The 12,221-nt window shown below is 37.9% G+C and overlaps 1 protein-coding gene across 1 annotated transcript; it reads right to left on the bottom strand.

Annotated features, from left to right (window-relative positions):
* Positions 1–123: 123 nt before the first annotated feature.
* LOC139123364 (cadherin-23-like) lies at positions 124–12,211 on the bottom strand. The gene is made up of 20 exons (XM_070689514.1): positions 12,203–12,211; positions 11,538–11,774; positions 11,068–11,143; positions 10,502–10,846; positions 9,753–10,013; positions 9,243–9,482; positions 7,170–7,483; positions 6,578–6,691; positions 5,638–5,830; positions 5,184–5,455; positions 4,450–4,620; positions 4,144–4,257; positions 3,779–3,908; positions 3,174–3,410; positions 2,861–2,920; positions 2,560–2,660; positions 2,100–2,264; positions 1,175–1,333; positions 499–663; positions 124–195 (listed from the first exon to the last, which is right to left on the bottom strand). Exons 1-20 carry the CDS (start codon positions 12,209–12,211, stop codon positions 124–126), a joined length of 3,435 nt encoding a protein of 1,144 aa, XP_070545615.1.
* Between the last annotated feature and the right edge of the window lie 10 nt (positions 12,212–12,221).

The raw sequence follows: 12,221 nt of genomic DNA, 5'->3' as shown, positions 1-12,221 counted from the left end.
GGTCCAAAATTGAGACTCTGACTTTTTTAGATATAGCCACATTTCAACATAATTATCAAAGTCATGATTACTTTCATTTTCAAGAGACTAACATTAAACAGTATATTTTAAGTTGTAGAACACCTACTTTTCTGACCCTTCTCCCATGAGGCCGTACGTTATCGTGCCATATTCCCCGGAATCCAAGTCAGAGGCCTGTAGCAAAACGAAGACAATTATTTTATTCTGATTCAAAGAAACGGTAATGAAGGCTCTTACCCGATGTGTTCCATATCACATTATGCAAGCTCCAAGCCTGGAGCTTTTTTCCCATGATTCAAATTATATGGGCAACTTCCTGTACTATTTTAATCGGATTTTCTAAAGAATTGCGCGTTATAAATGGCGAAAATAGCTTTCCGGGATAAGTGACCACAAAGCTAACACATATGTAAAAATCATCATTGGTGAACTTCCCCTTTAATGAACTGAGCTCATTTTGACTTTGTGCAAACTCACCGTTACCAAGAGCACAAAATCTCCCTCTTGCGCATGCTCAACGACGTCGCCAACATATTCGGTTTGGTTGAATATTGGACAATTGTCATTTAAATCCTCTAATAATATAGTCAGCTTGCAGTTATCCAAAAAGTTTTCCTCCGTGCGAATTTCTTCTGCAAGAAGCTGGGACAAAAGGAATACCAAATGTGAGAGATATCAACAGCAATAGAACTCATAGAACAGGCAGAATACTTCCGCGTCGGTTCACTTTTCATATGAATAAAAGTTAGTTTTCTGAACAAGTATGCGTTAACAGATTTTATAAATTTTGTTCACATGATCCAATGTTCAAGTGAAATTTGTGAAGGATGTTGTAATTTCATCCTGACTGCTTCTTTATTGTGAAGCCAAAATTCTTTTTTTCTTGTAGAGTTAAACGTGGAAATGATAACTATATTTGATTTATAACATCGTTAGGGCGTTCTCACTTCATCATGTCTCTTGTGCTTAATTCACGATTGTGTAAAAGAAGAGTTTAAAACTTCTTCGAGAAAAAAATTAACAAACGTTTAGCCTTTTAGTTTTTGGATATGTACACATTGCCGAGGCACGTACTTGCAGGATAACTCGCCATCACTGTAATAACGTTAACGTATTTTGCTGTTTGGCTTTAACGACGAATGGCCTCACTTACCTCAATAAAGAAATAATGTCTCTCTTCGTAATCAAGGTAGGTTGAATTCAGGACCCTGAGAATGATTAAACTTGCAACATTCTTCACGACTTCCGGTAACGCCTCGAAAACGTATCCACCTTGCTCCAAGACCGTCAGTGAAAAGGTGCCATTTTCCAGCTACGTACATTGGAATTTATTAATAAGTTGAAGTTGAACTAATACGTCACGATAACATGAAGTCTCTCAATAACAACTTCTGACGCGCATTATTGCAAAATTTACGAATAACTTTACAGCAATTTCTAGTGATTTTTACTGAATGTATTTAATTTGCCTAACATTCGAAGAGGGTAGAATATTGATAGAAGCTGACAGGCGGTAGTCTGTAGTTGGTCGATTTGTTCGTTTTATGAATTCACAAGACTATACCGCATTTGCATCGTTAAAATTATGGACATTACTTAAGGACTGTGTCAGCTGACTAGCTGCATATTGCATTGTACTTTAAATAACCTACAATCACTCGACATTCCCTGTTCTGTAAACTTTTTCTTTGGTTACAAACTGTTATTTCGGTAATTCTAAAATTAGAATCAGATAAAGTGTCAATAATACTGTATAATCAGACATAATTCAAAGATCATTTTGATATAAAAATTGTGAGTGGTGATTAACGTGCGCAATTATTCCGTGGAGAATGCATAAAAGTACCATCTCGCGGAAATCTTTGTTATCCAACTCTCTCAAAATCGTCAATCTGAAAAATTTGGTCAGTCACTGTGTCTAAAATTAATGATACTGGTCTGTGACAGTGTCGGTAACACAAATTACCGTCAAACGAAAACATTTTTCATAAGTATTAGCCTCTCGAACTATATTATATAATGTCAAGCAGTGTGGTGAGAAAGAACAACATGCGCAAACGTGTACACCAAACACTCACATCATCCGGGTCCTCGGCGATTAGGTTGTCGACTGGAAAATCACTTCCCTCTGGTGAATTCTCTGGTATGAGTACAGTTCCCGCCGAATCAATTTCTGCTGCTTCTTGTGATACCGCTCGTATGCGTATATTGTGTTTGGCAGCATTGCTGTCATAGCTACCCTCCTGAGAAAAGTACAATAGGACATTGACTGAGAGATATATAAAAAGTTTACTCGCAAAACTGTAATCAAAGGCGTGGTCTTCAGGACGTCGCGAAAATGATTACAAAGCTTTATACGAGCATGCATTTGACCATAAGGTCTACATATTATTCGGCAACTCATGTATTTCAAATCAGACAACTTAGCCGACTTATTCATATCATCTACTCAAATTTCTGTTTGATTGTTATTGTCGTTCGACATGTTCATAACTTCGAGTGTATGACAGATATTGGCAAAAAAACTTCGAAACTGACCATCATGAAAAGCGTCGGGTGGCTCGTGTGCCCCTCTTCATCGACTTTGGACAAGAAATACACGTCATTCCAGTTTTGCAGTCCGCCAGCATGGAACATATCTGAGAAGAATAGTAACGGTATGTCAAATAGTGTGTTAGGTTGCAAAAGGAATATTCAAATAAATTTAAGATACTAGCAGCATTACTTCAGTGGAGATGGTTGCATAAATTGTGCTAGTTAAAATAACAAAAGATCTTGCAGTTTCTCGTGAGTTTGAACAGTCCTGAGACGTGTGACGGACAAAGGTATATTTGTTTACCTTGGTTTATGTCAATATCCCGTCTTCTTCTCGACGCCTCAGGTCGTGTTTGTGACGATTCTATAAAATTGAAAACACATTTTCAGAAAGAATGGAGCATATTCAAACCCACTTTAGTTTTTTTTATTAATCAAGATGAACCCTTTACTGTAACAGTTCTTAAGGCTTTACTTACTCCTCTATTCTGTGAAAAATCCCTCGTGAATAGACCGAGTTTTATTACCTTAAAGTATACACCAAAATTTATAATCACTCACGCTCACAAATTGGCACTACACACATTTTTCAGACCATACAGCACATGCGCACTTACCATTGTAGCAGAAACTAGGTGGGCTATCGTTTATGTCATCGATGTAAACCTTCACCAAATTCAAACTTGTATCATCAAAATCAAAATCAGTCCCGCCTGCTGGATCAGTCCAGTCTTCATCGTCATCCGCTTTCACTATCAATTCATAAAGATGTATTTCTTCTCGATCAAGGTGGTCCTTAACGGTCAGCTCTCTAGTGTACTTGTCCAAGTTAAATTGGTCATCATCGTCCCCTCCTGTGTGAAATAAGAGGTGTTTATGATGCTACTAGCTGCATATTAAAGGTATACAGTCACCTGTAATCTAAATATGCCCATATATGGCCAAAGGGGCGTTACTTGGCATTCAAAATGCCCATGTGAGGGCGCTGGTTTTAAAAAGCGGCCACCCTCTTAAAATCTGTGATTCGTTAGATTTTCTTTTCCCATTGTAACTGTTGCAAAATTAGAACAGGTGACTGTATACCTTTAAATATCAGGTATCGCTATATATACCATCAATATTCTCAATTTTTTCTTTAGTTTATAAAACACTCAAATTTAAGAATTCTGAAGTCAAATGAACTTGTGATTTTTATGTCATCTGAAGGCGGGCCGAAGCTTACCGATAAGAAAGTAGTAGTTTACAGCGTTTGATCCGATGTCAGCGTCTGATGCTTCGGTCACCGTTCCGACGAGTGTTCCAAATTCTGCCTCTTCGCTGACGTGAAAGACGTCACTCTGCGGTGACCCGTCCTATCGGCGAATAAAGCAGATTTGACGTGAATGCGAAAGAATTCCATTGCAAAGAAAGTTCTCTATGACGAAAACCTTACTCTAGGTCTGACGGAATCATAACTACTGTACTATACATGGTGATTTATGCATTTGAGCAACGCCTCTTCATGATGTCAACGGGATAGCTGATAAAAGTGTGGATAAGATCCATTCATCTTCGTCAATTTACTACTGAATTTAAAGTGTGTCTTACCTCATTCCGAGGAAAAACGGGCGGGTTGTCGTTGATGTCATCGACCAGGACAGTGATCAACAACTCCGTAGACATCTGCATCGGTGTTCCGTTGTCATGGGCAATCACAGAAAACTATGGAGACGAGATAAGTCAGAAATGAGATTTAACACTTGGAGGCATAATGAGTTTAAAGTTTGATAGTTTCGTACTCTTCAAAATACATACAACTGCCAATGTTAATGCCAGTTTTCATGCAAAAAAATCACGATTCACCTCAAAATTCATTTCGTATGATTCAGCACACGAAAAAAGTTTAACACTTGCCATGTATGACGGAATAACTTCTCTGTCGGTCACGTGACTGATAGTAACATTGCCCGAATTAGGATCTATATCAAAGTAATCTCTACTCTGACTCAGCAGGTAATTCACCCGTGCATTTTCACCTAGGTCGTCATCTGTTGCATGAACTTGACAAATGAAGCCAGTGTAATCCTTTAAGAAATAAAAAGAGAGAAAGATAAATATTTTGTGTCAATGTGTCAGTTAGTCAGATCATGCCTGTCCAGCAAATTTTAACCACTACATAATTTCCGTTTTCACAAAAAAGACATCTCCAAACAACGCTACCTCGGCGCGATCTATTGATTCATTAGAGTTCTTTACCATAGGGCAAGCAATATAAAAGAAAAATAATCCATAGGATATCGTTCTGTTCTCGTACTACTGTTGAGCTATTTGCAATTAAGGTACTTAGCGCCTTAAAAATGAAAGACTTATGACTCAAACTTTTGCTGAAACTTTCAACCATTCTCTTTCAAAATCAAGAGTAAAGTCGGGGGTCACCCTGCAAAGTTTGGTACTAGAGAAACAAATTAGAAAATAGGATTTATTTACTGATGTCTGAAATTCAATATTGCTGCTATCGCTGTGTTATCTCTTTGATGGAAATTAAATGTTTACAAATGGTAGCAACTGGCTCGTTACACCGCCGTAATAGCACTGGCAAGGAGAGTTTAAGCTCTTCAAGTATTCCAGACGATTTTACTCTTTCCTACCTCCGTTATGTTAACATACTGACTGAAATTCGAGGATATAGGCTGCTCGACACCATCAGCATCAACAACATATTGGAACTCTGGAGCATTGACGTTCGTATCTTGTACTGTCACAATCAGCGGCACACTAGACGATAGCGAAGGCGTTCCTTGATCGGTGGCTATGAGCTCCAAGAAGTATACGCCCTGTCGATCGAGTAGTGTTGCACTGCTAACGTACACTTCTCCAGTATTTTTCGTTTCGTGTTCAACTGTAGTTATTGAAAATAATTCTGAAAAAAAGAGTAGGAAACTATATAAAATACGGTACATCATGAACAGGTCTCTACCTCTTTACCAAAGCTCCGAACGTTTATCTTTTGACGTTTTGGCAGAAATGACCATGTTCGAAGGTGAAAAAATATGTGCTCACACTGAGATTACCCCTTACAATGTCTTTTGGCGAATTTCTTACCATCACCGCTCTCGGTATCGTTTCTCTCGCCAATACTGTACTCAACAAAACCATTTTCATCAGCGTCAGGGTCTTCAGCAGTAACTATGGCGATGACCTTTCCAGTGGGTTCATCCTCCCTCACCTCAATGCTATAATTGGATTCTGTAAACATTGGTGTGTTGTCATTTACATCGAGGACCGATATGTGTAGCTACAGAAAACAAAATCATAAGGAGCAGAAAGAGGTTTACCAATCGGAAAAAGGTTTACAACCTCCACTTGTTATGGATGCAGCATTGAATTGAAAACGCAATCTGATTGGCTCCTGCAAAGCGATATTTCAAGGTGATCTTCCATAGCAGTTGGAAAATATAATGAAGCGACGCCGACTATCAATTAACGAGAACAAAACAAAGAAACGGAGATCAAAACAAAACGAGAACAAGAAAAACATCAAAGGTGGAAAAGTCGCCATCTCTATTCTCATTTTAATCAGATTGTAACACACTAATCATTTCAAATTTACCTCGAGGGTCACATCAATTAATTACTGATGATTTTCCCCATCAAAATTTTAGTGCAACATGTTACCAATTTATATAATTTTTTCTGTAATTATTTGGACTAGTTTTGACCAAATGGACATCACATTTCATCTACAGTTTTTAAACAAAATTTTGGCAAAATTCTGAAAAAAATGAGCGGGCTACCATATATTTTATAAAGGCAACAAAAATTGATTTAATCCACCAAAGGGTAATGACATTCTGAGCTTGTCGAATGATCAAATAGATTCATGTAAGAGTAAATGCACAATTTACTCTGCGAAAGACTGTTAGGCGATTTTTACAGCCTAATGCATAATGGACGAGCAATTCTCATTGTTATATTTTTATGGTGCATGATTTAATTTTCGAAAAGAATTGCGCAGAAAATGGTTAATGATGTTTCGACTTACCGAGCTAAAGGTTCTGAGCTGTGGTACATCACCCGGGTTGTCTTCAGCTTGAATCGTCAAATCATATTCGGCCGTGTATTCACGGTCTAATGCTGCGATCAAATGAACGGCGCCCTACATACCACGCGAAGAAAGAGACAGACGAAGAGAGAGAGACACTTAAACGGAGATTTAGTCAGTTCAAAAGATGGACACACAAATGAGCACACACACAGACTGGCAAAGAGATCTACATTAGTATTACTGATTAAACGTGAACCGTTCTATGCAGCCATGCGAAATAAATATGACTGATAAACGTAGACATCTTTCTTTTGCAATACATTTCTAACTGCTTTTACCAAAACTGATAACATGAAAACTTTGAAGCAGTGAATCAGATCATAAATCGCCGTTTGCATGATTTCGGTTTTGTATGCTCTGTCATTTTTATTTCTTTTTCAACTTTCTGTAGTCAACATTCTGAATAGTGATACTCTCGCAGTCTGACGTACGTTCTCGCATGGAGAACTTCCGTTTTTCCGCCATGTGCAAAGTGCGTGCTCTCAAAGTTCACAGGTTCTTTTCATAAATAGAGTAATATGATCCCTACCGTGTGGTTATTGATTGTAAACCTTCCTTCCGAATTGCCCGCTATTATACTATACTCAATCTCAGCATTGTTTCCATCATCAATGTCTTCAGCAGATACGGTGTACAACGAGGAACCTATTGTAGCGTCCTCATAGACGGAAAGATCGTTTGGCAAGTTCAAAAATTCGGGTTCATTATCATTGATATCAACCAGTCGGAAGACGACCGGTATGTCATTATGCAATGCTGGAAACCCTTTGTCCTCTGCTCGAACAGTGATGTTGAACTGATCAGACTCTTCTCTGTCCAAAGTGCCGTAAAATTTTATGTCACCTGTAATGAGAATTAATATTCATAACAGAAAGCTTGAAATCTTATGGCATTGGGCCCTTTTCAATATAAACAAGGTAAAGCAATACGCAAAGCATGCGACAAAACCGGTGAAGATTTACACTCTTGTTTCTCTTATAATAACGTTACCGACAATTTATCATTAAAACAATACCTATCACAGAGACGAGCAGAACACTTCATGCATTTCTGATAATGCAAAGACAAGTGTTATATATCAATGACAGGTGTCATATTGATATTGCATTGACAGGTGTCATATCATCAATAAATCAATTATTACAGGTGTCATATTTGTTCCGCATTGACAGCTGTCATATTATAGGAATAACGGACGACGCGCTGACCATAACGTTTATTTATGGGCAAGGGCGAGAGGAAAGCCAAAAATTAACGGGCGAGGCTTGCCTGCGCCCATAAATAAACGTTAATGGTCATCGCGGAGTCTGTTATTTCAATTATATTATCAACGAACCCCGAAAAACCGTCAAAATTTACGAAAATTTCCCGTTCGAACGACAACGGGGCCCCAGACACTGTCAGTGAGTAGTGCGCGCGCTGCAAAAATTTTGCAAATCCGGAGATTTTTTTGAAAAAAGCGTCTAAACTTGGCCCACAAGGCTCCATTTTATTTTGTAGTTGATTATGATCTTTGTACAAATCACAATTTTCGTTTTAGCTGTAAAGTTAGTATGTTTACCATATTATTCATATTCACGGGCATGAAAACAAACCATTACTGTGTAGTTGTGGTCAGTCACGTGGTTCAGCTCCACCAATGAAAATGCGACGGACAGAGCATGGTAATACAATGTTCGTTCGGGAAAGGTGTGATGGGGAGCGGAAATATTAACATTAGGTGATGTTGCTCTACCTACTGTGACAGCGCAAGATTGAACAGAAGCTATAACATCTTCTTGTCATAAGATTGATACTCATCATTAAAAAAACGATACCGGAGAATTATGGATGATTTAAGCTTATTTGCTTATTTGTAATTGAAGGCATTCAAGACAATGTTGAAAGTTCGTGATGTTGCCAGTACAGTTGACAGACTTGCTTTTGTTTAAATCATTATTATTGCCTTATAGCAGTTGAGACTCTCGGCAATGCTTTGTGCAATAAAACAGAGTCAGCGATGCTAATAGTGATAGGCTAAAACACATTTTACCAGGCCCCAGGGTCAATATTGATACATGATACCGAAGCAAGAATAAAAATCAGGGGTCATCGTGCAAAATTTGGTACTAGAGAGACAAATTACCTAAGATTCCCCGATATTTGAAATTCAAAATGGCCGCCATCCTAGTTTTAACACAATGGGGGAAAATAAAATTCTCGCTTTTCGAAAAACTAAGACGGCAAAATCTTTTCTTTCATCAAGAGCTTTAAAATGAGTTGCCACAAGTGGTAGATCAGAAGAGAATTGATAAAATTTGAAAGCCCGAATATCTGCCCCCGAGGCGCTTTCTACCTTACAGCAAAGCCTACGGTCTTACACGCTTGAGCGAGAACGAAGCACGGGTGTTTGATGTAAATATATCATTTTATCGACCTGAGCATCTGGAATTTGATTCCACACGGAACTTATATTCGCTTCAGTTGGGCTATATCAAACACTTTGATAACTGTAAAAGAAAATTTCGATTTAAAATCGGAAAGTAATCTACCATTTGATATAAATTTAAACATGTGTAGTGAGTTGGTCCTACTATGATAGTCAAAATCAAACTCGCCATACCTGTATGTCTGTCTATTTCTATGCCCTGCGGGTTAAATGGGTCCGTCAAGACGCTGAATTCGAAGTCTCCGTTTGTGCCCTTGTCGGGGTCGGATGCTTTGACGCAAGAGTAGGTTTGAATTTCTGGGTATTCCTCAAGTATTTCGGCATAGTAAACGTCACCTCCAAAATCACAAAAATCTGAATCTTTGAAGACTGGTGTGTTGTCGTTGACGTCCATAACTTTGATGCGTAGCACAGCTGTAATGCATTGAAGAGAGTGGCACCATTACAGACTGGTGATGATGTTGGAGTCATCCTTGTCTGATTTAAGCAAGCTATTCCAGAAACCTGATATCATCAAGCTGGTATACTAGACTAGTATTTACTCTTTCGAAAGCAATTTATTTTCGCATTCGGTATAAAAAATTAACCATGAGCAATGAAAAAGTCATCTTTAGAATATTTAGAATATTTCACTTCAAAACAATTAATTTACATAAAAGTATCATAAAGTGATTTGAGCATTACCTTGGTCCGTGCTTGAATCATTGCTTGTCATAGATGAAACAGTGACGTAAACATTAAAAAACTCGACCTCTTCTCTGTCCAGAGGCTCGTTCAAGTGAACATCCCCGGTTAACCCATCTATTGTAAACTGATCGGTGAAATCACTTGAATCTGTAACATTTTCATCGCGTTCATTGAACGCATGCACGCCAACTATGTCGTAGATGAAATTACCAGTAAGGGTTGTACCCATTGTAGTTATGTAGTAACCTGGTGGCGCATCTGTATTAAGGCATTAAGAAGAAATTCGGAAAATTATGAATCTAATACCTTTTATCCAATGCAAGATGCAAGGTACATGAATATTCAACATGACAAGGAATCATTAGCATAAAATTTTAATACCGAAACAATGCTTATCCATAAAATTTGCATAAATGACTATTAATCCATCTCGTATCTTGCACTAATAAGAGCCTTTTAAGTAAATTTGAAGACTTCCAGGGCAAACGAATGAATTTTATGTAAATGTACAGCAAAATTCTGTGAGTTGAAAGATTTGCATTTCATTATGCGGTGAGTAGTTTATACATGTTTTGCCATCTATTGTGGTGCGTTTTGTCCATATATTTTTGCATCCTTATTTTCAATAAAAGAATTTGATCACATATGTACGTGAATCCACGAATAACTGCAGATTACAGATGGATAATATTGCAATTTCTGCTTATATATTTTTATAATTTTTTGGGAAACCAAACGAAACTTACCTTCAGTGATGATTTCAAAGACATCCTGCGCGCGAAATTCCGGTGGTTTATCCAATGTACTACGCACGTGTACGATCACCGTACAGTGGCTGTCAAGTCTTGGATTACCACGATCCGAGGCACGTAATGTCATGTTGTAGAAATTTCCATAAAGCTCCACGTCCATGTTGTCGACGTTCAACGCAATTGTAATATTACTATAGCTGTTGTTGTGTTTGCCGTATGTCGGGGATAAGCTGAACTTGTCATTCCCACCACTGACAATACTGTAATCTACACAGCTATCGTATCGAAATGGGCCGTATGGTGAATCATCGTCGAAGGCTGCTACAGTGATGACATAGTCTAAAAAGACAGTCATATATGGTTGTGCTCAATGAAGTGAACTCTGCAGTTCTCAATCGGTCAATCCATCAAACAATCAATTAATCAGCCTAACATACACACAAGATATATGCATAGATGCAAAGATACAAAGATATACAGATACATACATACATACATACATACATACATACATACTGGTATAAATGCAAAAAAATCAGTACATCTCATATTTTACGTACCTCCTCCTTTGAAGTCGTCAGAAATCTCTGCAGAGTACTCAGATTGTAGGAAGTATGGATCGTTGTCATTGACTCCCTGGAAGATAAAAATTAGGCCTTCTTAAACGTGTAATTTCCCGGAAAATTCAAAGAAAATGACAGTTTTGTAGAGAATGATCCTAAGCAGGTGTCGGCGAATCTAATATTTCATTGAGAAGCTAACTTGGATACTGCTTTACATCAAAAGAGACCATCTGCGATGAAATGCCCGCGTACTATACCGAGACTTGAAAGCGCTTTTGACAACAATATCGGCCGTACGAAGTATTTGCGCTGTTTATTTTTACCGAATCATACCTTTATTAATCAACGTAATGTTCATGTAAATCAAACTTGCCTTTTCTCTGGTTTACTTTATGTTTGACTAAGAATAAAAAGTAAGCTTAATAAGGAAATTACAAGTAAATCTCTGCAAGGAAGTACAGTTTTACCTGTACATAAACGTATACTGGTGTTGTACTGTTCAAAGGAGGGTGTCCGTAGTCTTTTGCCATGACGGTCAACTCGTATTTTCCTCCGTAAGACGGATGTAGGGTGTCGTAATCTAATGGACTAGTAACATCGATCACTCCCATCATACTGTCTATTTCGAACGCATCAACCCATGGAAATACATCAATAATCGAGTAGTGTATCTGTCCATTGCTGCCATCATCAACATCAGACGCCTGGCAAGATAAATGCAGGTAGTAAGAATAATTAACAGCGAGCTACGAACAAACTTAGGGACAGAATATATACAAAATAGGTGAACAATTCACTCTACGAGTCACTTTTTTATAGTCGTACGTGGCATTATATTGAAAAATTTTTTATAGAAATTACTTCACTTCACTGCCCTAGGTTTACAGTGACATTGACTTTCCCTAGATGATGAGTAGGTCATCAAATCTGTCAAACTGGATACAGAAATAATGTTATCACAAAATCATCATCACCATCACTACCAAAATTACTTAGGGTCGTATTTTATATGGTCTTCGAATCTTTTAATTAGTCATATTCACCGTTCAATTTTAGAATCAATTGTAAACAGCTGGTCCGTTCCAAAGCTTAAGGACATTCGACTTGGTTTTATAGATTCAAGTGATTTTACCTCAAACATTGTGAAATTG

This window comes from Ptychodera flava, chromosome 22 (assembly GCF_041260155.1).
Source record: "Ptychodera flava strain L36383 chromosome 22, AS_Pfla_20210202, whole genome shotgun sequence".
NCBI classification, from domain to species: Eukaryota; Metazoa; Hemichordata; class Enteropneusta; family Ptychoderidae; genus Ptychodera; species Ptychodera flava.
This window is presented reverse-complemented; position numbering and strand designations above follow the sequence as displayed.